The sequence below is a fragment of the Trachinotus anak genome, unplaced genomic scaffold, assembly GCF_046630095.1.
Source record: "Trachinotus anak isolate AG129_WGS33_773 ecotype Australia unplaced genomic scaffold, CSIRO_AGI_Tana_v1 ptg000009l, whole genome shotgun sequence".
NCBI classification, from domain to species: Eukaryota; Metazoa; Chordata; class Actinopteri; order Carangiformes; family Carangidae; genus Trachinotus; species Trachinotus anak.
This window is the reverse complement of record NW_027273860.1, coordinates 10,712,446-10,736,348: the sequence shown is the minus strand read 5'-3', so window position 1 is coordinate 10,736,348 and position 23,903 is coordinate 10,712,446. Positions and strand designations below refer to the sequence as shown.

The 23,903-nt window shown below is 42.7% G+C and overlaps 1 protein-coding gene across 1 annotated transcript in view; it reads right to left on the bottom strand.

The window, feature by feature from the left end:
- prex2 (phosphatidylinositol-3,4,5-trisphosphate-dependent Rac exchange factor 2) overlaps positions 1 to 23,903 on the bottom strand; it is an 84,995-nt gene that overhangs the window by 18,386 nt on the left and 42,706 nt on the right. The window contains exons 20-36 of the mRNA XM_071485275.1: positions 22,193 to 22,329; positions 20,385 to 20,502; positions 19,539 to 19,723; positions 17,701 to 17,862; positions 15,376 to 15,598; positions 15,033 to 15,240; positions 11,368 to 11,547; positions 11,098 to 11,192; positions 10,380 to 10,462; positions 9,440 to 9,530; positions 7,110 to 7,238; positions 6,051 to 6,092; positions 4,584 to 4,681; positions 4,347 to 4,493; positions 1,953 to 2,055; positions 1,664 to 1,807; positions 1,402 to 1,516 (exon numbers count right to left, since the gene is read on the bottom strand). Of these exons, the coding sequence (XP_071341376.1) occupies positions 1,402 to 1,516; positions 1,664 to 1,807; positions 1,953 to 2,055; positions 4,347 to 4,493; positions 4,584 to 4,681; positions 6,051 to 6,092; positions 7,110 to 7,238; positions 9,440 to 9,530; positions 10,380 to 10,462; positions 11,098 to 11,192; positions 11,368 to 11,547; positions 15,033 to 15,240; positions 15,376 to 15,598; positions 17,701 to 17,862; positions 19,539 to 19,723; positions 20,385 to 20,502; positions 22,193 to 22,329 (2,260 nt within the window). The remainder of the gene's footprint in view (positions 1 to 1,401; positions 1,517 to 1,663; positions 1,808 to 1,952; positions 2,056 to 4,346; positions 4,494 to 4,583; positions 4,682 to 6,050; positions 6,093 to 7,109; positions 7,239 to 9,439; positions 9,531 to 10,379; positions 10,463 to 11,097; positions 11,193 to 11,367; positions 11,548 to 15,032; positions 15,241 to 15,375; positions 15,599 to 17,700; positions 17,863 to 19,538; positions 19,724 to 20,384; positions 20,503 to 22,192; positions 22,330 to 23,903) is intronic.

Below are 23,903 nucleotides of genomic sequence, written 5' to 3'. Positions count from 1 at the left end.
CCCTGTGGTATCTTAATTAGAATAGTGACATTTTAGAAAATGATCATGGAGTCCACACTGCAGTCTGCAAACAAGGACTAAAAATAAAAGAGATGCCGCAAAATGTCAATATCTTACTATTTAAATGCTGTGGAATCCCAGAAGCTCTAGCAAACAATATCATTGCACAAAGAGACAGAAAGACAGTTGGAGAGACGTGATGATCAGGAAGATTAAATGACCCAGTGCTATTTGTTCCTCAGCAGCGCTTTGGGAAATCTGACACTCACACAAATTAATACTTGGGATTCTTTTCGCTCTTCAAACTAAACACTACAAACAAATTAAAAAACTCTCAGCAGAGGGCAGTTGCAGTGAAATGTATGCTTTGCCATGGTACATCATCACTCAACCCCCAAAGCAGCTTGTCCCTAAATAACCAGATGAGGTTTTGCTGTGAGCTCTGCTCTGTGTTTAATTATCCACACAAACAGCAGCAGATGTTTCGTTGAAGCCTACGTGTCCACCTGTCACCCTCCTAGGTTCACACTTTCCAAGAGTGTGACTGATTCTTTCCAGTAACCATGATGGCTTCAGTCTGTATTAAATCCTGATATTACAGTATCTGTCGTTCACTGGCAACTAAGCTGGGCCTTAACTAAAATACACAGACAACTGGCTTCAATCTAAGATAACAGAATGTCCTATTAACAGGCTTCAGGAGGATCAGGTGCGTGTCTCTGTAAATCTATCAGGCTCAGCTTTGTAATCCAAACAGATCTGCACTAACATCAATAGAGGACATTTTGCAAAAGCCACATCTAATTTCTTAATTACACAATGTCGAAGACTTTCTCAATATCAATTGCACACTCCCATCCCTTTGTACAGAGCTGGTTTAAATGTGATTTGCATTCTCTGAAATCAGAAGGTAGCATCTGATTTGAGACAACATTGATATTCAGACAGCGTGCTGTATAGGTCTGACACTCATTCATACAATTCAGGAGATTAAAACAAAGCCGAGCCCTTATTTTCAGCAGCAGTGTGTGTTTCTCTGTATTTCTGTCCGCCTCATTAAACTCTCCGCGCCTAGCCAATCACAGAGTGTCTCCGGTGTGCAGCGAACCAATGGGGTGTGAGGTAACTGAGTGCAGCAGCTGTACAGTAGCACTACATCAGCGCCGGTGGCATGCTGGGCGCTCTCATCCAATCACTGCTGCACCTGCTGTGTGTGTTTGCAACCAATCATAAAAAAAATCCCCGCTGTGTTTGTCTCAGCCAATCACCTTGAGGCCCTGCTGGGTGGTGAAAGCCAAGTCCAACTAATTGCGAGGTCATCTTGATTTACATTAGAGATTTTAAAAAAACGAACCAAAAAACGAAGTTAGTCTCAGAGTAAAATCTGTGTGTATAACATACCTCAGTCTCTTGTAGTACTGCTTGACCTTATCCAAAGAGGCAGCATTGATTTGAGCCTGGTATTCCTCCACTGAGACATTGTCTCTATAGTAGTACCCCTCCATACTCTCCAGTGCTAGGGAGAAATCAAATCAGAGTGAGAGATAAGGTGGTAAAGACACTGTATGCGCATCTATCTGCCAGAGTTTACAATCGCCTATAAAGCGGCTTTTACCGCTGCACTACATGCTGACATCAAGCTCCCTAACCACGCTCACTATACCTTGTGTGAAGAGCACAGGGTAGATCTTGATGCCTCCTCCATTTTTCAGCCTGTGAGGCAGCTGGGAGAAGTAGAAACTCTCCAGGTAGAAGCAAACCTTCAAGGCCTGGCGGGTGCCCTCCACCTGGTACGAGATGGGCATGTCTGTCGCAGGGGAGGAGAAGGGAGGCATGACTCAGAGCACAGTCTAAAGCTTTCCTTAAATGTCGCGGAATTTATAAGAAGCAACGAAAAGGCCACTCAGCTGAAGTCATCATCAAATCTAAGCTAAAAGAGTCAGAGTACATACTGGCAACCAGCGGCTCCCCTTCGAATTGCTGGAAGTAGAACGTGACCTTCTCCAGGTCAATGAGTGCCACCTGAGTGTCCTCCAACATGGCCTGCTCATCAGTCTGAAGAGAGAAAGAAAACACACTTGTAAGGGGGCAAAGGTGGAAGAAGTCTACGCATTCACTTTGCTAAAGTAGCTACACACAGATGACAAATAAAAGGGGAACTCCAATTTTACACATCAAAGCCTCTTGGAGAGCACTACTGGATATGTGGAAAAAAAAAAAAAAAAAAGTTGGATAAAGTCTTCTGTGGTTTCAGACGAAGCTGCCCAAAAGTGATGTCACTTGAGCTTGAGTCTGATGCTTCAAAATGAAAATGAAAAAATATGGTAGAAATAAGTGAGGCTTCCAGGCCTCCTCTTGAGGCTCACGACTTGAGGCTACATTAGCTGCTAGTAGCATAAGACACCGGAGTCTCCCACTGAACTGCCGGGGTCAGATTGCAGATGGTGGCAGATTTTGACAAGGAGGGACAATACAAAAGACAGTGTCCTGGGGGGGGCATTGTAGCTGATCTGCAGCATACGATGATGAGCACAACATTACCCCTCCTGAAATGAAAAACAGTATTGTACAGGAAAAGTTGTCATTTCTCTAAGATGAGACGCCCATCAGAGGAGTCTGCTTATGTTAAGGCATATGACAGTGTGTGTGTGTGTGTGTGTGTGTGTGTGTGTGTGTGTGTGTGTGTGTGTGTGTGTGTGTTTGCCTGCCTCTTTGCCTCTGTTCTTATGTTTGCTTTAGCTTGCTTGTGTTTGTTTATATCTCCGAATGTGTGTACGTTGTGTGTCTGTGCACATGTTTCCTTTTCAAACATCCACTCAGCATCCTCACACACACACAAACAAGCACATCTGCCCGTGGACACAGAGATAGCAGCTCGAATATTTCGGATTGTGATGCTCCGCACTCCTTCTCCACCCCCCCACCCCCCCCTCCTCTTCTCGCTTTTCCTCTCTCTATCCACCACATGCAGACGGATAAACACAGCACTGGTGGAAGAGGATTAGAGCCTTTTTTTGTGGACACATTTGAGATGGTCCAACATGTGAAAGAGGGGTACCCGCTGCCCTGCCAAGTGACGCCTGCCGTGAGGGGGCAAGTTTATCTCAAAGGGCGTCACATAAACACACCCCCTGACACACAACCAGATTCAGTTTACACAAAATCACAAACACACACCAACAGTATCCAGTGCTCGTCTCATGCTGCCTTTCATGCGGTGCCCTAAAAAGGAGCGTGCTGGGATTTCACTGGAATCACCTGCAGGTACTGAAACCCTGTTTTACTCCACAGGGACGCCTGAGCAGGAAATCTCTTGAGACAGAGAGTGAGAGAGAGAGAGCGAGGGACACAGTGAGACAGAGAGAAAGAGAGAGACAGCATGGCAGCAGGAAGATAGAAAAATGCCAACGACGTCTGGGGACATGATGTAAGCTGCACACCCCTCAAACCTAAATAAACAGTCATCCAAAATACACTTTTATGGCACTAATAACTCCCAGCAACAACAGACAGAAATAGAAACTAAATCAGAATGCCTCATTCTAATAAAAAATGTTTTTCTATGTGGTTGATGATGCAAAATGCTGAAAAGAAACACTAAGGAAATGACTGCTTTCAAAGAATCTATTAACAATCCCTCAGCTACTCAAAGTTAAGTTTCAGTTTCTCTAACTTACTTTAAAGGCCTCTTTGAAATTATTCAAAATCTGAGAGGGAAAGGTTAAGAGGGATCTCAGTGAGGTCACTGTATGGGCTTAGCTCACATCCACTGTGGCATTTCATGATGAACTCACTCTCACAAACTCTGGAGTTTCCACTGGCTTTAAATCAGGAGAACAGATCTGCCTGACATCAAATAAGCCAAGTGGGAATGTTTCAAGTTTTCCAAAATACGATTACTCAAAAATTTTCAAGGCTACTGGAATGGATGAACATTTGGGTGGCAAAACTTTTTAAAAACAAACAGATTTGTGTTTTGTATTTAATTACTTAATTTCAGTTATTTATGTTTGTTATATGTTACTTTTGGATGTTGCGAAATTCATGTCATTTAGGCTTTTGTAATGCAGCGAATCATTTAGTTTATTATCTGATTGTGATCATTTGACATACTGTATATGTTCTAGCTTTATATCAGAATGTGACTACTACACATATGTATAATGGATTCAGTGTAAGTTAAAGCCAAAGTCTTGGTAGGCAGGTTTTCTGCAAATCTACATATGCACAACTACAGGAATGGTCCGTTTACAACAAATCCATGTGTGTATATAAACAGCAACTCCTGTTTTGAGAGTGTGTATTAAATTAGATTAACTGAGAGCGGAGGCTGGTCTGGTGCTCACCAGATTGGGGGAGAGGAGGGACTGGAAGTGGAAGAGCAGCCCAGCACTGGCAATCTGCTCCAACCAACGGCGGCTGGCTTCCTGAGCCTCCAGAAAGTCCTGGGGGTCCGAGCTGTCCTGGTCTGGTTCCCTGCTCACATTGTGGAACTGAAAATGGACACAACAAACAGCATGCTGAGATTTGTTTTGTTTTTTTTAAAGTGTCTACGTGTAAGTATTTTTTTATTTTTTACATACCTGGTTGAGGACAGCCAGTAAGTGTTCGGAGAATGCACACACAGCTGCAACTAGAGACTGACAGAACACCATATCTCGACGCAACTGGATCTCTGAGTCTACAGGGAAAACAAAGAAAGAACAGTCATGATATAAAAAACAAACAGTAAAATGAAGTGAGAGAAAAAGAGAATGGGAAGTGAAAGACACAAACTGTGTGAGTGAAGATTAACAACTGAGGTGTAAAGGGGTAAGGAGGGACGTTATAAGAAAAGCAGTGACAGAAATAGGTGGTGTGAGTTTGTTAGGGTAATTAAACAGACTCTTTTAGGTCACACTCTGCTCCACGGCGACTTCTAATCTTCCAGGAAGGTGACAAAAAGTCCTGGCTACTTTTTTTCTACTCTTCTGGGTATTAAATATTGTATCAGAAAAATGAGAGCAAATGACAGGTGCGCCCAAGTGGAAAATAATTGGCTGCCATAATTTCCTGAGAAATAGCCCCCCCCTGAAAAAGTTCTGCAATCCACTGAGTTAAAAATGAGTTCATGAACCCCTCGGAAATGAATAATGTGCCGTGAAGAATGACTGCACACTCTCTGACACCATTAACCAGTCCACCCATCACCTATAAAAAAGTCTACCCTTTTCTACTTTTTCTAATTAGAATTTGTAGTTCCAGGATGTATGTAAAGGAATATAACACCTTATTTCATCAGCATAGTTTCTCCCAAGGTGTTAGCAGTCTATGTGCTGTTGGCCTTGTGCTTCTGCAAGGAATGGTATGGATTTTCATGCAATGTATTTATTAGAGCTGTGGAAGCCTTGTGAGGTATCTCACAGACTGCTGCTCCTTTTTCAACTTTTATTTGTAATGTTTTTTGAAACTCAGCAAAGTAACAGAACAGAACATGTCACCAGAGTTAATGCATGAAGTCATAAATTATGAAAGTGGGTTTACTGTATCTCGAGGGTTATTTTCTGGATTTCCCCCCCAAAAAATTGATATACAGTACATTTCATTATTGGTCTCCTCATTCAAATGTGAAACTCTGGCAGTAAGTTTTCTCCTTTTCTCCTCAACTGCTGCTTTGTTTATGTATCATAATATCTATATATATGTGTACTTTAAAAAAAGTGGTGTCTGGCCATTACTGAGCTCAAAATATCCGTTTGTGTTTGTAATACCTATAACAATAACATACAGTAGAAATTATGTTGCTAAATTATTGCAGAATTTTCAATCCTCTGCTAATAAACTCACTGTTTTCACTTTCTGTCTGTTTGTGGGTCTAATTTCCATTTCTTGCTTTTTATTTTCATTTTTTTCTCTTTCTGTTTTCTTCGTTTGTTTTTTTTTTTGTTTTGTTAGTTTTTTTATTTAATTTTAATTGAGCTTACAGTTTGGGTCACCAGTGCAGGACGCTATATCTTTAAAGGGTATGGTTTTATTCATTAATTTATCTGTGAGAGGAAGGTGGGACAAACCTGTATACTGTAGTAAGACCAGAAGCAGCCTCGTCTTCACCTCTGAAAAAAACAAATAAAAGCAAATGCAGTGAGGCAGGGAACAACCTTATATCAACTCCCAAAGAGCCTTTCTCCACAACTGCAATACAATGACTTATACTATTAACTCAACCCCTTAAAGTCATAAATAGGACAATGTTGTATAACTCTTCTGCCCCATCCCAGCTCCACAGCTGTTTATCTTCACATATAAGAACAAAAAAAACACACAGCATCATAAAAACCAGCCAAAGGCAAAGATAATAACATAAATCCATATTTGCTTATAGTCATATCAGAGCTGCGGGTAGCTTGGCAGGACGCTGCGCTGCATGAAAAAGCCATCATGGGGGGAGGTAGAAAAAAAACGTGGTGCACACAGGCCAAGCTGCACATTAATATCAACTCTGATTATTTGTACTCGCTCAGTCGTGACCGCCAGCTCACCTTTCCCAGGAGTGTCATGTGGCTGGCCTTGGGTCTAGGCTGTTTGTATCTGTGTCCGTTTGCCTGTGTAGTACTATGTCTGTGTGCACATATACAGTGTGTCTGTATGTGTCAGTTTGTTCAATCTGTGTGCCAACAAGCTCAAAACCACACACTCCCATTGGGGATAATTGAGGACGGACTCCCTGTCTGGTTAAAAGATAAAACATAAAGGAAATCTCACAGAGCGCAGCTCTTTAATTCTTTTACTTGGTAGATTTCAGCTCCAACTCTGTGGCTCTAATTGATGTGTCCCGAGATGGTTTTAGGTTTAAAGTTTCAAGAGAGCAGTGCAGTTAGTGGTTTGAGTCTGCCTGTACCTACACAACTGTAACAGAGGTTATTATTGTATCTAATAAATATGATGAGTTGCAGTGGAGAATTGGTCAATTTAATATACTTTACCCAACCCAAGCCAGGCACCACAATAAATAATGGATGTGACTGTATGAGCAAGCTTTAGGGTCCAAACATGGAGTAAGCAGTAACATGTGTGTGTGTGTGTGTGTGTGTGTGTTAACCATGTTTGGGATGATTCAGGCACTCACTGACCTTCAACATATTTAGCGATGGTTTGTGTGAGGGTCTGAACGCTGCTGGGGAGGTTCCAAGGATCCTGCTTGACGTGGAGACGCAACTTCTTGGTGCAGTTCACTTTGGGCTCCATCTCCTGCTGAAACTCTGACACACACACAGACACACAGAATAAGCACAAGCCCAACAATGGGATATGATTGTACATGTATCAATTATTAAGCCTTGATTTTATTATTTAATTCAGCCCCTGGTGCATTTCCCTTTATCATCTTCACCTCCAAAATAAAATCCAGCTAAATTCTCAGACGTTTATTGCCATCATAAAATATCCATTACTTTGCAAAAGCAGTTAGAGCACATCAAACTCTTTGTGTGTATGGCACACTTAAATTATTTAGATTAATTATTCAGACAACAAATATTATTCATTAAAACAGCAATCAGAAAAGATAACTGATGCTGATAAATGATTAAACTTTGTTGTTATTTTTCCTCTCTCATAAACAATCTCTATTCATCTTTAAACATCAGTGTCATTCTCTTTTTCTTTCCATGTTAGCCTCTATGTCTTATCTATATATTATTTCTGAGCAACATTATAGGTCAGTCAGCCCCAGAACCAGGCGGATCCCACAGACCACCAGTTTTCAACTGTCTACAATCTAATCTTTTTGTCAACTTGTGTTTGCAGTGGCAAAACACGAGTATAAAACCCCATCAATCCGATGTAACCCCTCTCAAAGCTAGAGAGAACGGCTTGTAACAAAGTTTACACTTGAGAGGAAGAGAAGCTCTGTGATAGAAAGGTGGCTGTTTAACAGAGGCTTCAAGGGGGTTTGGAGTGAGTGTTTGTCTGTGTGTGTGTGTGTGTGTGTGTGTGTGTGTGTGTGTGTGTGTGTGTGTGTGTGTGTGTGAGGGCGACACAGATAGAGAGAGAGATCAGATGCAGGAATGCTCAACTTGTGTGATAATCCTGTTTGCTGCGTTATCAACCGCACACATTACTGAGGTTGAGATGGATCAGCTCTGATCAAGGCCTTCACGTCCCTCCTGAGGGCATTTATGCACACACGCACACACGCACACACACACACACACACACACACACACACACACACGCATATATACAAAACACAAGCAGACCTATTTTCAGTTCAAGCATATCAGCACTGACTTGAGGACGGCCTGACAGGAGAGGGGTCTCTGTGTGCCAAATGGGTGGGTATGTTTGGGGGCTTCACTTATCAAAACATACTGAATAACTGGGTAATCTGCTCTTTAGCTTTTAGTCATCACTCTCTACTAAAGTCACATTCAAGGACATAGAATAAACAAACTTTTTCATATCAGAGCTTATGAAAAACCTGACATGGTACAATACACAGCACATGGGTACAAAACATACAGTTATCATCCTCGCACAGTCTGGGAACTGTGCATGCAAGAACACAATTGTTGCTTTTGAGCAGTTTTCTTCTATCTTATCTTCAAAATGGGTTGAGTTGACTGAACAGAGTTGCACAGATCATGAAAGGGCACTGTAAGCTAGTTTGTATTGGTAGCGGGAAATGATAAGAATAAATTTAGCCCCTTCCAGCAACATTTCCTACATTTTCCTGTGAGAGATAAAATGTAACAATAGGCACTGCGGTTAAACACCAAGGCCAAGAGGAGGTTAGGTGGCAAATAAACAAAATTATCAGATAACTTACAAGCACAGGAGCTGTTACAGGGTCATTTTCCATTGACTGGTAAGTACCACTACAATAACTGTAAAACGAGATGAGTGATGCTGACACTATGATGTGCTTCTGAGAGGAGAGCACTGCAATAGCTGAAAGGGGAAATAAGTTGACAGACAGTATGGAAAGATAAAGAGAGAAGAAAATGGCCGGGAAACTTTTTTTTTTTTTTTTTTTAGGTGCTGGAATCCACCTACAGTACATCCCCCATGTCTCCACAATCACATCTGTGCTTACACACATTACACAACAGGAAGTTGCAGCCCCTATGCGCAGGCGGCTGCGACATTTTCATCATATGCTCTGTTTTCTCTCAGTATTGTGCTGGTTTGGCTCGGGAGTTTCTCCAATATTATCTTTCTTTTCCTAGGCCCACTGTGTAACGCTGTGTAAGAAGCAGAGCTACACATCAGCAGAGACTCTCACAGGAAACTCACATACTGCTGCAGCAGACAGTGGGATATTATAAGGAAAAGGCGACAGAAAGAACTTTTTCCTTTCTTGCTCAAATGGTTCGACTGGTAAATGCACTGAGATGTGGTAAAAGATGCTGACAGATGAGCGTCTCAGAGCCAGGGGTACATCACAGCCCTGGTGTTTTACCTTGTAATCCTCTTCCAGGTGTGAAGCACTTGGTCTGTTCAAAGGCCCGTGCCACCACTGCTCCTCTCAACATGCTGGTGATTGAGTCCACCTGAAGAAAGTACAAGGGTCAAGTCGTGGCACTTGAATTATACAGTTCCCCGCTATTGAGCCGGGATCAAAGGTATGTGGAGGGAGGAAAAATACTGCTGCCCAAACATAACCAACACCTGTTTCTCTCTCTCTCTCTCTCTCTCTCTCTCTCCCACACATGCACACAATTCCACAATGAACACAGTTTGCTATGCAGTATGTAAACAAAGCTGTGGAAACTGCTCTACAATAAAACAAATGGCAGGAAGCAGCCCAAAAGTGCAGACAGCAAAGCATAGTTTTTTCTGTTTTTTCACTGTTGATGGAGAGATCCTCATAAAACTCCTCGAGGATGGTTTAAATGTGTGTGTGTGTGCGTGTGTGTGTGTTTTAGGGAGTGTGTCTGTGTAATCAGATACGGCCTCTGCTTCAAATTTCCCAGTAACAAAAACAAAAGCACAATTTCTGTTCTTCATACACAAAGGTCTAAATATCAATTTGACCTTTAAAAGAATTAAGCAGAACATGAAAAATAATAATTGTTTTATGTTTGGAAATCATAGTTGAATTATGATGATGTTACACATTTTTTAACTGGGCCGATACATGCTGTATTTGAGTAAAAAAACGATCAAATCCAAGCCATTTGCAATCTATCATACAGTCCAACACAATAACTGACCTTCCACCTTAACAAGATAACAGAGAAGTTCAAAATATTCCTCGCTTTATTTCAAAACGATGCTTATCTGTGAGATGTTCAGGGACAAGAGCAACTTTTAAAAATCTAAGGATAGTGAGGATGTCAGGTTCTTAGGCTTTCCACGAAATGGTCACATCACATCTGTACAGATGTTAACTGACTCACCTGGCTAAACAGATGCTCCAGGAAGCTGTGAAGTTTCTTCTGCTTATCATGGGACAGCCACACACTGGAGGGCATCTCATCTCCTACGGAGGTCCAGTAATGCAATTTATCAGCATTAGTCCGCAAATGTACTATATTAAACTCATGCACAATTGTTGTGTGTTGTTTTATTGCATCAAAACATAGATGCCTGCAAATACACTGTGTGTGTCCGTGCCTTTCTTTCAAATGTAATGTTTTTAGGCGTTACAGTAAAGAAAAAGAGATGATATCTGACATTGCATATTATAGCTGTGAAGTGTGTGTGTGACTGTGTGTGTGTGTGTGACAGAGACATCCTAACAGACAGGGGGAAAGGATATTTGACAGGATACACAGCTGTGTCAGATGTTAATGACAAATCCAGCTGAGATGTGTGGCCAAATGCCTGTCATATCCAATTAGATTCAACTTCAGGCATTTTTGTTCTCGCTTTCCAGAGAGGTGTAACCATTCAGTCAGATTCTAATCATGACCTCTCACTTATGGGGCTGTTTTGCAACATTGAGGTTGAATGAGGTTATGGATTAAGATGCCAATCTGGTCTTTGTACTGAATGTAGCCATGTACATGTTATAAAGTGAAAACATCTCATACCTGTTTAATACTTAAAGTTATAATCACTCCTACTTGCAAAACACTATTATATGGAGGAGAATAATGCATTGCATTCGAGTACCTGAGTCCATCTCATCACTGTGAACGTAGGAGCTACAGTGGCTGCTGCAGATGCTGGTGAAGGAGGCAATGGAGTTTCTGTTGCTGTTACAGTCACTGATGAAATAAGGAGAAAACTGTTTATGATACAATACACTGGAAAGTGCTCACGTGTCGAATCCTTCCACACTTGTGTCACTCTGGCAACCAGTAAATAAAATACAGTATGGTATGCTGTGGAATATTGTGCTGTCTGCACCTTGTATGTAACCACCTTCGACTTCAGTCATACCTGTATGAGTCTCTGTTGCTGATTGTGTCATGTCCAGAGTCCTCCTGCTCGTCCCCTGCCACATTAAAACACACTTTCTTCCCGTTGCGCTCCCCCTTCTCCCCCTCACTCTCTGCAGAAATGTAACTCTCCGGGGTCCTCGCCTCTGACGCTGGAGGGTGGGTGATCGAGGACAGAATGCTGATGGAGAGAGATGGGGGGAGAAAGAAGAAAAAAAAAAGGTAGAAAGAGAGACAGGAGGGATCAAATAAAGCGGCAATGATATTCATCCAAAACTAACAGTGGAGACAACATAATAAAAACAACTTCTTTGATCCGACTAATGTCGGGAGGCTCTAATGTGTGCCCCGACACAGTAACGTTTTGAACTGTAAATACAGTATGTACAGTAATCGCCTTGATGTGCGTGGGCTCGAGTGTGGGCTCCAACAGCCGAGCGAGGGGGCCAAACAAAAGCCTGACCCCTTTGTGCTTGGCTTCCGCACCGACAGCTTCAGATGATCAGGGATCCTCATCTTATTAATAGGTCAAAACGTGCAGCAGGGTGCAGCTGTGTCAACACGTTGCAACTCGGCTGCAAAGATCAGCTCCCCTCTCACTGTTCCTGCTGGTCTGTATTCTATCAGGCAGCTATCAGAGGAGCAGGAAGAGGCCGGCCAGGATATTTTCACAGTTGCAGCAACACATGGTGGCATTTAAAGCCATATTCCAATAAATGCTAGGCTTGGACTTTTTTTGATCTCTCTCCACGCACACACTCTGACACGCGATGTCTGTTTACATTTCAAGCTTATTTTAATTTGTGTCCACTTACATTTTCCATTGTGTCATAACATTGGCCTTAAGGACATTTCAAAGTGGAGGCAGTGGGGAGGGGCTGCTAGACGCCACTCATATCTACGTGAAATAAACAACCTGTCTCCCTCGTGTTACCCAAACGCACCTCAAATTTTTATGCCTCATTATGATTTAAAACACCTCTCTCTCTCCCTCCCCCTCTCCCTGTTCCTCTCTTTCCATTGGCCCCCTTTCTACCCATTCACAGGCTGACTAGGCCACAGAGATGCCCTCATTATGGTCCACTCCAGGAACCACCACAATGCCCTTCCAAAGGAGAGTGGCATTCCATCACTATGGAGAAGCTCTCCAGGCTCTGTGATTGGCTATTGGTTAATAAAGAAGTGAGCGCAGTTTGGGGCCTTTGGGGTGCAAACTAATGGAGGGAGCAGAGGATAACAATGACCAAATCAGAGAAGGGGCATTAACAGAGAGAGAGAGAGGAAGAAGGGAAAAAACAGAGAGCACTGCTTACACCACTGCTTACTGCAAGCAACCAGAAAGATCTCTTAATCTCTCACAGGAAGCTCTTTAACCCACTTCGTCACATTAAACCATTAGACATCAATCGCCTGCATTGCATCTGTGAGTGCATCTGCATTACAAAGCTCCACATCAGGCAGTTTCACGGCAGGACATTTGCATAATGCTTTAATCTATACTGAGGTAAATAAAGTGGAGGACCCGATAGCTGAGAAACCACTGGCAGGCAGGATGCTATTAATGATGCGCACAGAATAAGGCAAAGATATGAAAAAGGAGGAGGAAAGAGAGGGGGTATTTGATCCAGGAAGGGAGGAGGTCTCGATATAAAGCACGTCACCGAGCACGTCCTCACACAGCTGTGACCCCTCGTCTGTGGCCCGAGAGACAAAGGTTCACAGGTCGCTGCCTCAAAATGGATTCCTCTGGAATCAGCCAAGAAATTATGCAACATCATTCTACGTCCAGTTGTTTTCTTTTCCTAAATTACTTGAGGTTATTTCTAATCTGCTATGAATGTACCGCAGACTTCCTCTCTTGACTTTGGATTGGGACCGGGTAGGTGGGGGATAGTGGGGGTGGGGGATAGTGGGGTGACATAAAGCACAAAAGAGCCCTCATAAATATGGCCACTTCAGTTCATTATTACATCATTACAAAGTAGAGCTGTCAAATGCAGTCACACCCAGTACAGAAAAAGACAGAGACACAGAGAGTGAAGGATGTGTGTGTCCCTGTGTGTGCAGACGGGTGTGTGGACAGTGTGTAGAGGAAATAAGACAGAACAAAGAGGAACTAAGGGAGCACAGAGAGAGCAGGGTGGGGTGTGGGAACAATAAAGTAGTAGTGACCCCACACCAGTCAGAGAACAGGTTAACAGGCAAACTAATCAAACGAAGAAGAGCTCGGGAGGGTTCAACACACCCTGCGCCATCAACTACTAGCATCACAACCCATCCTTAACAAGCTCCTGAACTGTGCATGTGTGTACATATGCATGTTTGCTAACAGCTAACGGATGGTAAAGGTCGTCCTCCCCTACACAGCCGTGTCTCGCACCGTTTGAATGCGCTCGGATGCGGCTGTGCTAATTGGCAGCGACAGAAGCAAGACAAAGTTTGTCCCGACTAAGTCATTACGCGCCCTGCTCTGGACTCAACTCATTATTACCACGGTCAGGTGACAGCTGTGCTCCATCTAGCGACTTTTAATGTCATTCTGCTGCCACAGCTGAGGAGACTTCTAATGACTAAATCAATCAAATAATCATCTAAAGATTCATAGCACACACATCCATTGTAATCAGTTAACAGTCCACCAGTTATTACCGACCACTGCAGGGGAAAACTGGAAAAGAGTGAAGTTTGTTTCTTAAGATGTGTCGCTTAGAGGGAGGTGCCATCATCATTTTAGAGGCTGCTGTGTGCGGGTATGTTTCTGTCTACTGCACATGAATATATCAGTGGTCCATTGTTAGTGAATGGCATTTCCAGAGGGCACCTGGCTTAGTGACACACCCTCTATTTCATTGAGATTGTATTTCCTGTTTGGGGATGGGGGAGGCAGGAATGGTGTAGTGTTTCCCATTTCCTTTCCGTCGTGTCGTGCAGCTCCAGACAATGAACCCACCAACCACGCTGAACACGGAGTGGTCAGGCAGGAAACGCCGATCCAACACACATACATACACATACCATATCAAGTGTAAAATCCTGTACATAAATAGAGTGTGAGCTTAACTTTGTGCACAAACTGTACACAACATTTTTGGGTATTTTGTAGAGAAAACCACAGACTTTTCAGTTTTTCCTCTTCCTTCTGTTTCTCTGTCTTTCAAACACACACACACACACACACACGCACTCACACAGGTGCTAGAGTAATGACCAAAATGTATGCCCGCCAAGTGCCAGATGCAGCACACTGACCACGCAGGCTGCTAAAGTTCCAGCCTGTTATATGAGGCAATCCGGTTTCACAGGACATTTCAAATTAAGTCAAACAGAATCAGTGGCAGGGTATCTCTTACCATCATAAACAAAAAGTGATTTGAAATGTTTCAAAAACATCAATTTCACCCTTTGTTTTGCAGTTTGTGGGGAATATGTTAGACTAGATGAATCTCAAACTCCCTTTAATGAAACACAACACTCTATCTCACATGGGAATGATTTGCAAGGAGTTTTGAAAATGAGAAACAAGTAAGCACGTGTTACTTTTGTGTGTGTGTGTGTGTTTTGTTGTGTTTATGTTTGAGAGTTTGGCCACTTGCATTTCTAAATGCATGTGAGTGTACAGGTACAGATGTTGACTATACATTTACTATGTACATGCATGCCACTTACTCGTGAATATGGGCGCCATGTGTCTCCATCTCCTTGACAACAGTGGTGAGCTTGTAGAGGAGTTTCTGGTAAGCGTCCAGGGTGAGCAGGTCGTCTTCTCTGAGCAGGAAGCGAAGGCCGTGTCCCTCGGTCCTGCCCAAGCTGTGACCTGATGGTGCGGCCATAGTGGTGATGGTGTGCTGGACGTTAACCATGGGGTTCAGCTTACCTGAGGCAACACAAACATGCCAGGAAAAAACACACTGGTAAAAAAAAAAGTTTGGAAGTAAAAGCAGTTTGAGATGAATTTGTAAAATGACTCCACTGTAAAGGCGTTTTTCATGCACACCCTCTGCTAACTCACCCTGCTCAGCACTGCTGCGTCCTCCCTTCTCCAATGTGTTCTTCCTGTTGTCCAGCTGCACGCCAAAGGCACTTCCCAGAGAGGTGGTGGTTTTGGGATAGGAGACCTCCATCACATTAACATGACAGTTTGTGGGGCAGAAGTCGCTGCTATGAAGGGGAGACACCTTGGCCTTGGCCTGCTTAAAGGTGGGCCACGCTCTGTTCTTCAGTACCCTAGCAAACTGATACAAACAGAGAGAGATGCTGATGGTTTAGACATAACATATGTTGACATGTTTTCTTTAACAGGGCTATTTGTAAATTTTCTCTGGTAGGTTTTTAATCAATTGTAATTAAAGGTGGGGAATAGGGTAAGTTTGAAACTAAGCATTATATAGCAGGCATGTGAAATACAGGACAGAGCGTCTGTCAACTCAGTCTACTGTTTCGTTTTACATATATGACAGCTGGCACTGGAAAAAAAGCATAAATATCCATTACTGTACATTTTATACATTCCTGCTTTTATATGTGGCAGCTCAAATATTTAACCCAATGAAAGATCCAGGACCGACAGATAACATCATCATTGCTCACATTTGTGAAGAACTCCAGACCCCAACATAACCATGTATCATTTAAATGGATATGAATTGAATTAAATAGCAGCTCATATCAACATGTTTTAAGATAATACGATGAAAACATGTTTTACTCTGCTATTTTTGATTTGATTTGTAACTTCAACAACCTTCAGAAAGTGTGGTCATGTTTGGAATTTGTTCCAGAGGAGCTGTGACTAATATCAAACACACTTTAGACCAAAAATGCTGTTGCTTCAAATAAAATAAAGATTCCTACAGATAAGCTAACATCACATGCATCCTGTATACGGGACTGAGTGAAAAGATCCTCCAGGGCGGCTTAATGCTATAGGAGGGAACATCTGTATATATCATACACATAACTCCTTCCAACCCTGCTGTGAAGGTAAAATGTGCTACGAGATAGCATCTCCACGCGAAACACAATACACAGCAGGGAGCCTGAAGGAGTGCTTGGATCCAATAAAGCAGATACAGCACATTTTACACATTTCAGCTCTTTGCAACATTTGCTTGCACTTTCCTTGAACCCTCCGTCACAGGGCCTGTATCCTGTCTTGGATGTTACACAGCAGATGTTATAAACCATCGGATCAGTTTCTCGCAACTTGGGCAGCAACATAAGCAAAACAAAATTTATATGTTAACTGGGGGACTTAAACCAAACATCTCTCCTCAGTTATCGCAGATAGTTTGAGTATGAAGCTTTGACTCCAAGTGAGCTGATATGGTCCAGATGGACCATGAGCTGACCTTCTCTTGACGAAACATCTCACCACATCTCCTTTTTGGCCCTAGACGTTTGAGGACCCTCATTTCCAGGCTCCAAGTTCACACCTCTCCTTTTATCCTTTTCTGCTCAGTCTTACTGTCCCTCTTTCTTCCTTCTTTCATTCTCCCTCTATCTACATTTCAGCCCCCCCCCCCCCCTTCTCTCTAGGGGTCTGAGAAGGAATGCTCCAGTACAGGAGGGGATCTTACACAACAAAAGTCCTGGCTGTGGCTTAGCATGGCTATTTATAAGTGACTGGTAATTAATCCAAGGCCCATGCTCATGTTGAGTCAGATCTTTTCCTCTTTCTCTCACGCACACTTGCACGCATTATGTTTTGCCTATAGACAGACAGATGTGAATGAAAAGTGATGAAAATACTTTGGTTGTAACCTAATTACAAACAAAGCACGAGATAATACTCCATATCACAGACATTCACCCAGTCAGTGATAATTACGCAAGTCAGTGACAGACCTCTAAATATTTCTTCTTCACTAACAGCCTATGAGAAGTGATTACATTTTTAAAACATTGTTGTGCTTTGGGTTCAACTTGTTTGCAGTATCTCATCAGACTGATCCACTTTGACATGTTGATGTCAGCACACTGAGAAGAAAAAGCATCCATCAGGGACATCTATGACTTTTCAGTGTGTTTTCCTGCTACATGTAGGAGGTTCTATTCAGTCACAGCCAGTGTGCAGTGGAGGTCACCATGCAAGTTCTGTCACAGTGCATCTATGCTGGATTGCTTCAGCACGAGAACCACAATGAAAATTATTCCTACACCAGCAGCATCCTGCTTCTATTATTGTCAGTCTGCAGAGGATTTCAGAAGACAGAGTCAATTTTAAGCTGTGTGAAAATATATTTATGCAGTTCATGGCGGAGAGAAACATCATCCAGAGCAGAGAGACTGATGAAAGGTCTTTTCGATTGTCAGCAGAAGAGCTCAGGACAGTTACCTTCCTGTAGTTGGTGATGCGCCGATTGATGTGCTCCACCCTGTCACCATACATGGCGCTGAAGCGCACCTGCAGCTCCTCAGGGATCACATCACAGCTGGAACTCAACCTGCCACACATCTGCACCAGCATGTCATCATTACGCGCCAGCGCCTCCAGGATCTGGTCAGAAAATGGGCAAACAAAGACAGGGATGACAAACTCATATACCAAATGCCTCTACAATCCCTTTTAGAGCAACTAATGGTTTGTAATAAATCAATGACCAAGCTCTTTTTTTTGTTGGAAAATAGAAATAAATTTTGCCTGGAGGGTTGATTTCTCGACAGAATTTCACAAGCAGTTAAACTCGAATGTCTAAAATTTCCATGTGCTCTTCATAAATCCATCCATGGAGATAAACCCAGATTGTGATACATGTGCTGTACGTATGTAGACTCTGGCTTTCCAGATCAGAGATTAGATATGAGCAGGAAGACAGACAGAAATCTCCGAGCCGTCTTAATGAGTTGCCCAGTGGAGGAAAGAGAAAAGCAGGGGAGGAAATGTAACAGCAGGAAGAGACTGAAGCACCAGAAAACCTGTACTCCCCGACAGCGTTTGCAATATTAAAATTCAACATCACACAGATCTCCGAGGACAACATGGACGGCTGGGGCAGATGTTTATAATAATACTACAATTACTGTCACTTTGAAGGAATGGGAAACTACTTACAGTTAAAGGGGACACAAGTTTTATTTTTGTGCATGTCACTGGGTTTCATTTACCATGGTGCTTTTTAAGACTTTAGAAAACAAGTACTGTAAATCTCAATCAGTTTAAGACATGAACCCAACTTATGACCTCTGCTAATTTACAATAAAAGAGAGAGATGTTGTTCATCATGAAATTTGGCAGTAATATGCTGCAAACTGCTTTTGATTTTCCACCCCAGCATGTGTGCATCTATGTCTGAGTGAATCTTCTTTCCTCTGTATGTCTTAAATCAATAATGATCGTTCTCTGAACATCACCGCCGGGATGTAAAAAGCATGCACTTAACACAGCCGGGAACTAATATGACAAAAATACAGCTGTCAGTTTTAACTAGCATCAACCCCCTCAATCTACACAGCAGGAGAGCTGGTGTTTGTATCTGTACTGAAGAACTCAAAGACAAAAATAAATGTGCAATTTGTGTGTCCTTGATTAAAAAACACTACGAATTATCAATCACGGATCTGAATGATTACAAATCCTCGTGAGATTTCACTTCCATCCAAATCAGCATCCACTGCTCCCCTGTATCGTGGTGAGCGACAGAGGCAGTGTCATGGTTTGTTTATTATTGTTCTCCCTCATCGAGTAAGGTGCAGCTCTGAGGTGTTGAACACCAACAGCAATATAAATCATCTGAATGGTAATAAAACTTTCCCTTTGTCTCTTTCTCGCTCTCTTTCTTTTAACCACAGCCACCTGGGATTCAAACAGTCACGGCCTAAACAATGTTTGCTTCATAAATTCTGATAAAAGTAATTGTCATTGGTAGAGCAGGATATTCAACTCCATTTAAAACGTGATTTTGACACAGGGCCCCCAGGTAAGGCAGCAAAAGTGCAAATAATTTGTGCTTTAATTGTGAAAATTACCAATGCAGTTTAATCAATCAAATTACCACTGTGCCACATTACCAAGTTACTGCCACAAACTTAATCTGGAGCCTAGTTCATTGGACCAAACAAATCAATAAATTAAAAAAAAAAAAAATGTAAATCCCACATAATTAAACCAACATCTAATCAGATATTCAACCAACCAATCAGCATCCCAAAGTCAAGTCCAAATGTCCAGAATACCTTCGCAGTCAGGCTGAAGAATCCCTTGGGTTCAACCATCTTTTCCAGCACATGGCACTTGATTCCAGCTGTGCTGTCATATTCATACACCACTCCATACTCCAGGTGGACATTGTCTACCGTCAGACTCACGTGGTCCTTCTTCCCATCAATGATGGCTATAGTGTTGAATTTGTCCATCACCTCTGAGATTGCAGAAACAGAGAAGAGCAAAGAGACCGTGGTGAAGCAGATTTCTGTGAACACGCAAACATGGCAGCACAGTTGCAGAAATCATGAAAGTTGTGTGGTGATTAAGTTCTGTGATAAACACAAATAATCCCTATCCCCATAACCCTTGACCACAAAATATGTGGTTACAGTGTTGCACCATCAACATCACACTCTGTGGCAGTGCAGGAGGTCTGGGACCACCAAATCTGCAGTTCATTTCAAAGACCGACCCTCTGCTCATGGCTTTCTTCCATCTCCCCACAAATGATGAACAATTCCAAGAGCATTAACTTAACCGGCCCTATGTTAACGCAATGACTTAATATGGCAATAAATCCTGCTCCGGCACTGTTTGCTATGAAGGGAATAGCTTTCCTGTTTTACTTTCTCGTTGGGATCCATAAATCGCAGGGGGGAATTAACACTTGATGAGCCAGAGGAGGCGGCTGTTCTCAGACTAACACACTCCAGATGAGCCTGCTTGGAGCTGTGTCTGATTTGTTAACTGGAGCAGGCCACGGGCTTGTGAACAAGCCTGTGTTACATCCACAGACACCTTGAGCAGAATTTCTTTCACCAGATGAGTAATTCCCATGTAGTTACTTGTGAATGTGCATGTGTGAGTGTGGTCACCTTCAACTTTGCACTCAAAGCCGTCTCCATTCTCCTCTGTGGTGGGTTTCTGGTTAGTTTTCTGGTTGTCCTCCTGGGCGCTCTCACTGTTGTTGTACACCCATTTTATAGTATCTTGCTGTATAGGAAAACAATAAAAGATTTGCATGCTTGAACAAGTGGTTGGAAAATGTTTTTTTGTGCATCATAAAATGCAAGAAATTATTGAAACATAATGTTTTCTACATATTTTTCTCCATTGAACTTATATTGAACTGTGTGTCTGTGTTTTCACGCACATTAAATCATCTGCAACACACCCACTCAACTGTCAACACAAATTGTAGCATTACACATATCCCTCCATTTTCACTCGTGGTTAAAAGGTAGCATTTCTATTACTAGAAAGATGGGAGATTAGAAAAAATAAAACACAGGACTGTGGTGTGTGTGTGTGTGTGCACTGAGGTTATGGTTTGATGTAGCATGTTTAGCTGATTCTGCCCAGATATGGTGTCCAGTGTCACAGTTGGGTTGGCAGAGCATACAGTGAAAAGCCTTCACAAACATATGGAAACATGGTGCTTGGTGAGACCACAAAAGCTAACCCATGCCAATATCATCAACCCACTCTAGCGTGCTGCACAGGCCTGTGTGTGTGTGTGTGTGTGTGTGTGTGTGTGTGTGTGTATGTGTATTTGTGTGTGTCTGTGTATCTGTCTGTCTGTCCTCGCCTCTCCACACCCAAACCCACAGTGGGTTTTCTGCCAAGGCTACATGCTGTGCCTGCCTACTGGTCTGTGGTCTTCTAGTATACAACCACACAGGCGCACACACACACACACACACACACACACACACACACACTAAAAGACACAGAGAGGGTGGTTCCTCCTTGTCCATAATTGATGTAAACCAGATCTCCAGTAGTGTTGGAACCCTGCAGTGCTTCATTAAGCCTCAAGTCCCAATGGGGCTCAATTATAATGACACACTACACTAACTTACTCACACCATACACACACCCTTGGGTTTCTATTTTCACACAGTTTTCCTGCTTTCAACAGGTGGACTGAGCTTGCTCTCTCCCCCCTTCACTTGTCTGCTGTCAACCACTCTGTCAAAAAAAATGGCTGGTATATGACCCTGTTGCTCCATCTTTCCCCTCCTTCCCTCCCTCCCTCCCTCCCTCCAGCACTTTCATCCACCCTGAGCCTCAGCCACCCCCAGATCCTTTCCCACCTCTTGCTGCAGCCTGCCAGTCTCCCAGAGCAGGCCCACCACTGTGAGCCAGGGGTCAGCACTGGAGGAGCCAAAACTACTATTATTTCTGCGTAATGACCCAAGACAAGGAAAGATGGAGTCAGAGAGGGAGAGAGATATGAAGGTAAACGGGAGCTAGGAGGTCTGTCTGCAATTGTTTTTCTCACGGTCAACTAGTCCTTGCTTTCATGTTTCTTTGCTCTTTCAAGATCTCCCACACTTCTCCCCCGTCTAGTTTAATTGCATAACTCTCGGATCAAGTAGCATATAAGTCAAATTATCTAAGCTCTCTACCAGCGAGGTCATGGGAAATGAAAGGTTGACCTTCAGTAAGGAATCTTTTTAAGGCCCAAAACCATGATAATGAACTAAATCAAACATAATTGGAGAAAACAATTCATCTTTTCTTAAGGAACTGTATCTTTATTTATTCTGATTCTAGTTTCCAATGCTGCTCATAATACATACAGTAGATTTAGAATCTTTGCTGTAAAAAATATGTCACCATATAAATTAGCCATAGGTTTATTCTCATTTGCCTGTCCTGTCTCCTCCTCCGGTCTCACCTGTGTGGGTCGGCGGTACTTTCTGCACGCGGTGACATGAGCAATGACGCTGGCATGGCTCTCTTTGCTTACATTGATGCCATTCACCTTGATGATGCACTGGCCCGGGTGGAGGCCAGCGATGGCTGCAACTGTGCCTGGTGTGAGACAGAGACAAGCAGGAGAGAAAGGAGAGGCGTCAAGGGCAACAGTAACAACCACTGTACATTATCACACAGGTGCACTGAAACAAACACCAGCACATCCCCCCAAAAAAATAACTGTCACATCTTCCATATCCTGTACACAAAATTGGGTTGAACAACATTCCTTTTTCTTCTTTGTATTTACAACCTTGCTTCCTGTTTTGGCAGCTTGGGAGTGTGAGGGCGAGCATGAGAGGAGGGAAGTTGTTTATCTGGGGTAGATGAGGGCCTCTCCGAGGGATGTGATTCAAACTATAAGAGAACCTCAAGGTTTACAGCTATCTGAAGGAAGTGCATGGCAGACTAAATATTCCAACCATTTGTTTTCATAGCTCCTTAAACCAAGCATACCTCACTTTGCAATATAAAGATCTGTATTCCACTCACCAAGCCTTGTATGAATGAAATTATTCAACAGAGTTTCTTTAAATTTCTTAGTAAGAAAGTATTCCAACAGACAGGTCCACTGGACCAGAACAGAAAAACAGGCTCCAGACCAACACAGCAGCAGAGCCAACACAATAGAGACGGTTCAGACTGCGAAGACATGAACAAGATACAGAACTCTAACATTCATACTATCAGAGCTGCATCTCTTGTTGTGCCTTAGTTAGGCTTGTGTTTGAAAGAAGGATTTTAAGTGTTTTATATTTAAATATACATTTTCACAGAAACAGCTTGTTTTTGTATTAAATACAAAAAAATAGTTACTGCAGCTAAATCTGGAACGAGACTAAGTCTACAGCCTGAGTAGAAGCACTATGAGGCTGTGCTAATTGAGCTAATTGCTAATGAAGTAATAGTATAGTGCTGATTAACACTCACGGGAAAATGAACCAAATGTCATGAAAATCCTTCAGAATTATATATGGCACTCTCACGGTGGAGCTAGAGGAAAAGTCAGGGGATCACAAAAGTCTTAAGAGCCGACTTCTGGGCAACATAAATGTCTGGATAAAATTTTAGGGCAATCAAAAGATGAAGTTATCTGTTCTGCAACATATCCCCGTCTTACCTCTTCCTACCTCTCTGTTCCTCTGTCTCTAATTGGCATTACCTGCTCCTGTTGACCCCAGACACCAGGGGGACAGCAGCTGTTATGACAATCCAAGGGATTAGACACCTCCTACATCATCGGCTCTGTCTCGGGGGATCAGAGCATCTACTTAGACACACAGCAGGTTCCCAGGCAACCACACCATCAAGCTAGCACGTGCACAAACGCACAAGCACACATACACAAATGAAAGCACATATCCAGCTCATTTCTACCCTGCTATCCCACTTAGATTGCTTACGGGAAAAAAACAAGATTCAATTCCCCTGAGAACAGCCAGACAAGGCTGTGGATTGTTTTCTGATTGTACCATATCTTGTGCCAGCCCTGATAGCAGTGCTGCTAAACATGCTATGTTAGGTAAGAGGAGGGCAAGAGGGACTCTGATGAATTTGGACCCAGGAAAAAAAATGCAGACCACTTCTCCATCACACAGAGGAATTGAACTGTTGAAGAACATGCGAATAGG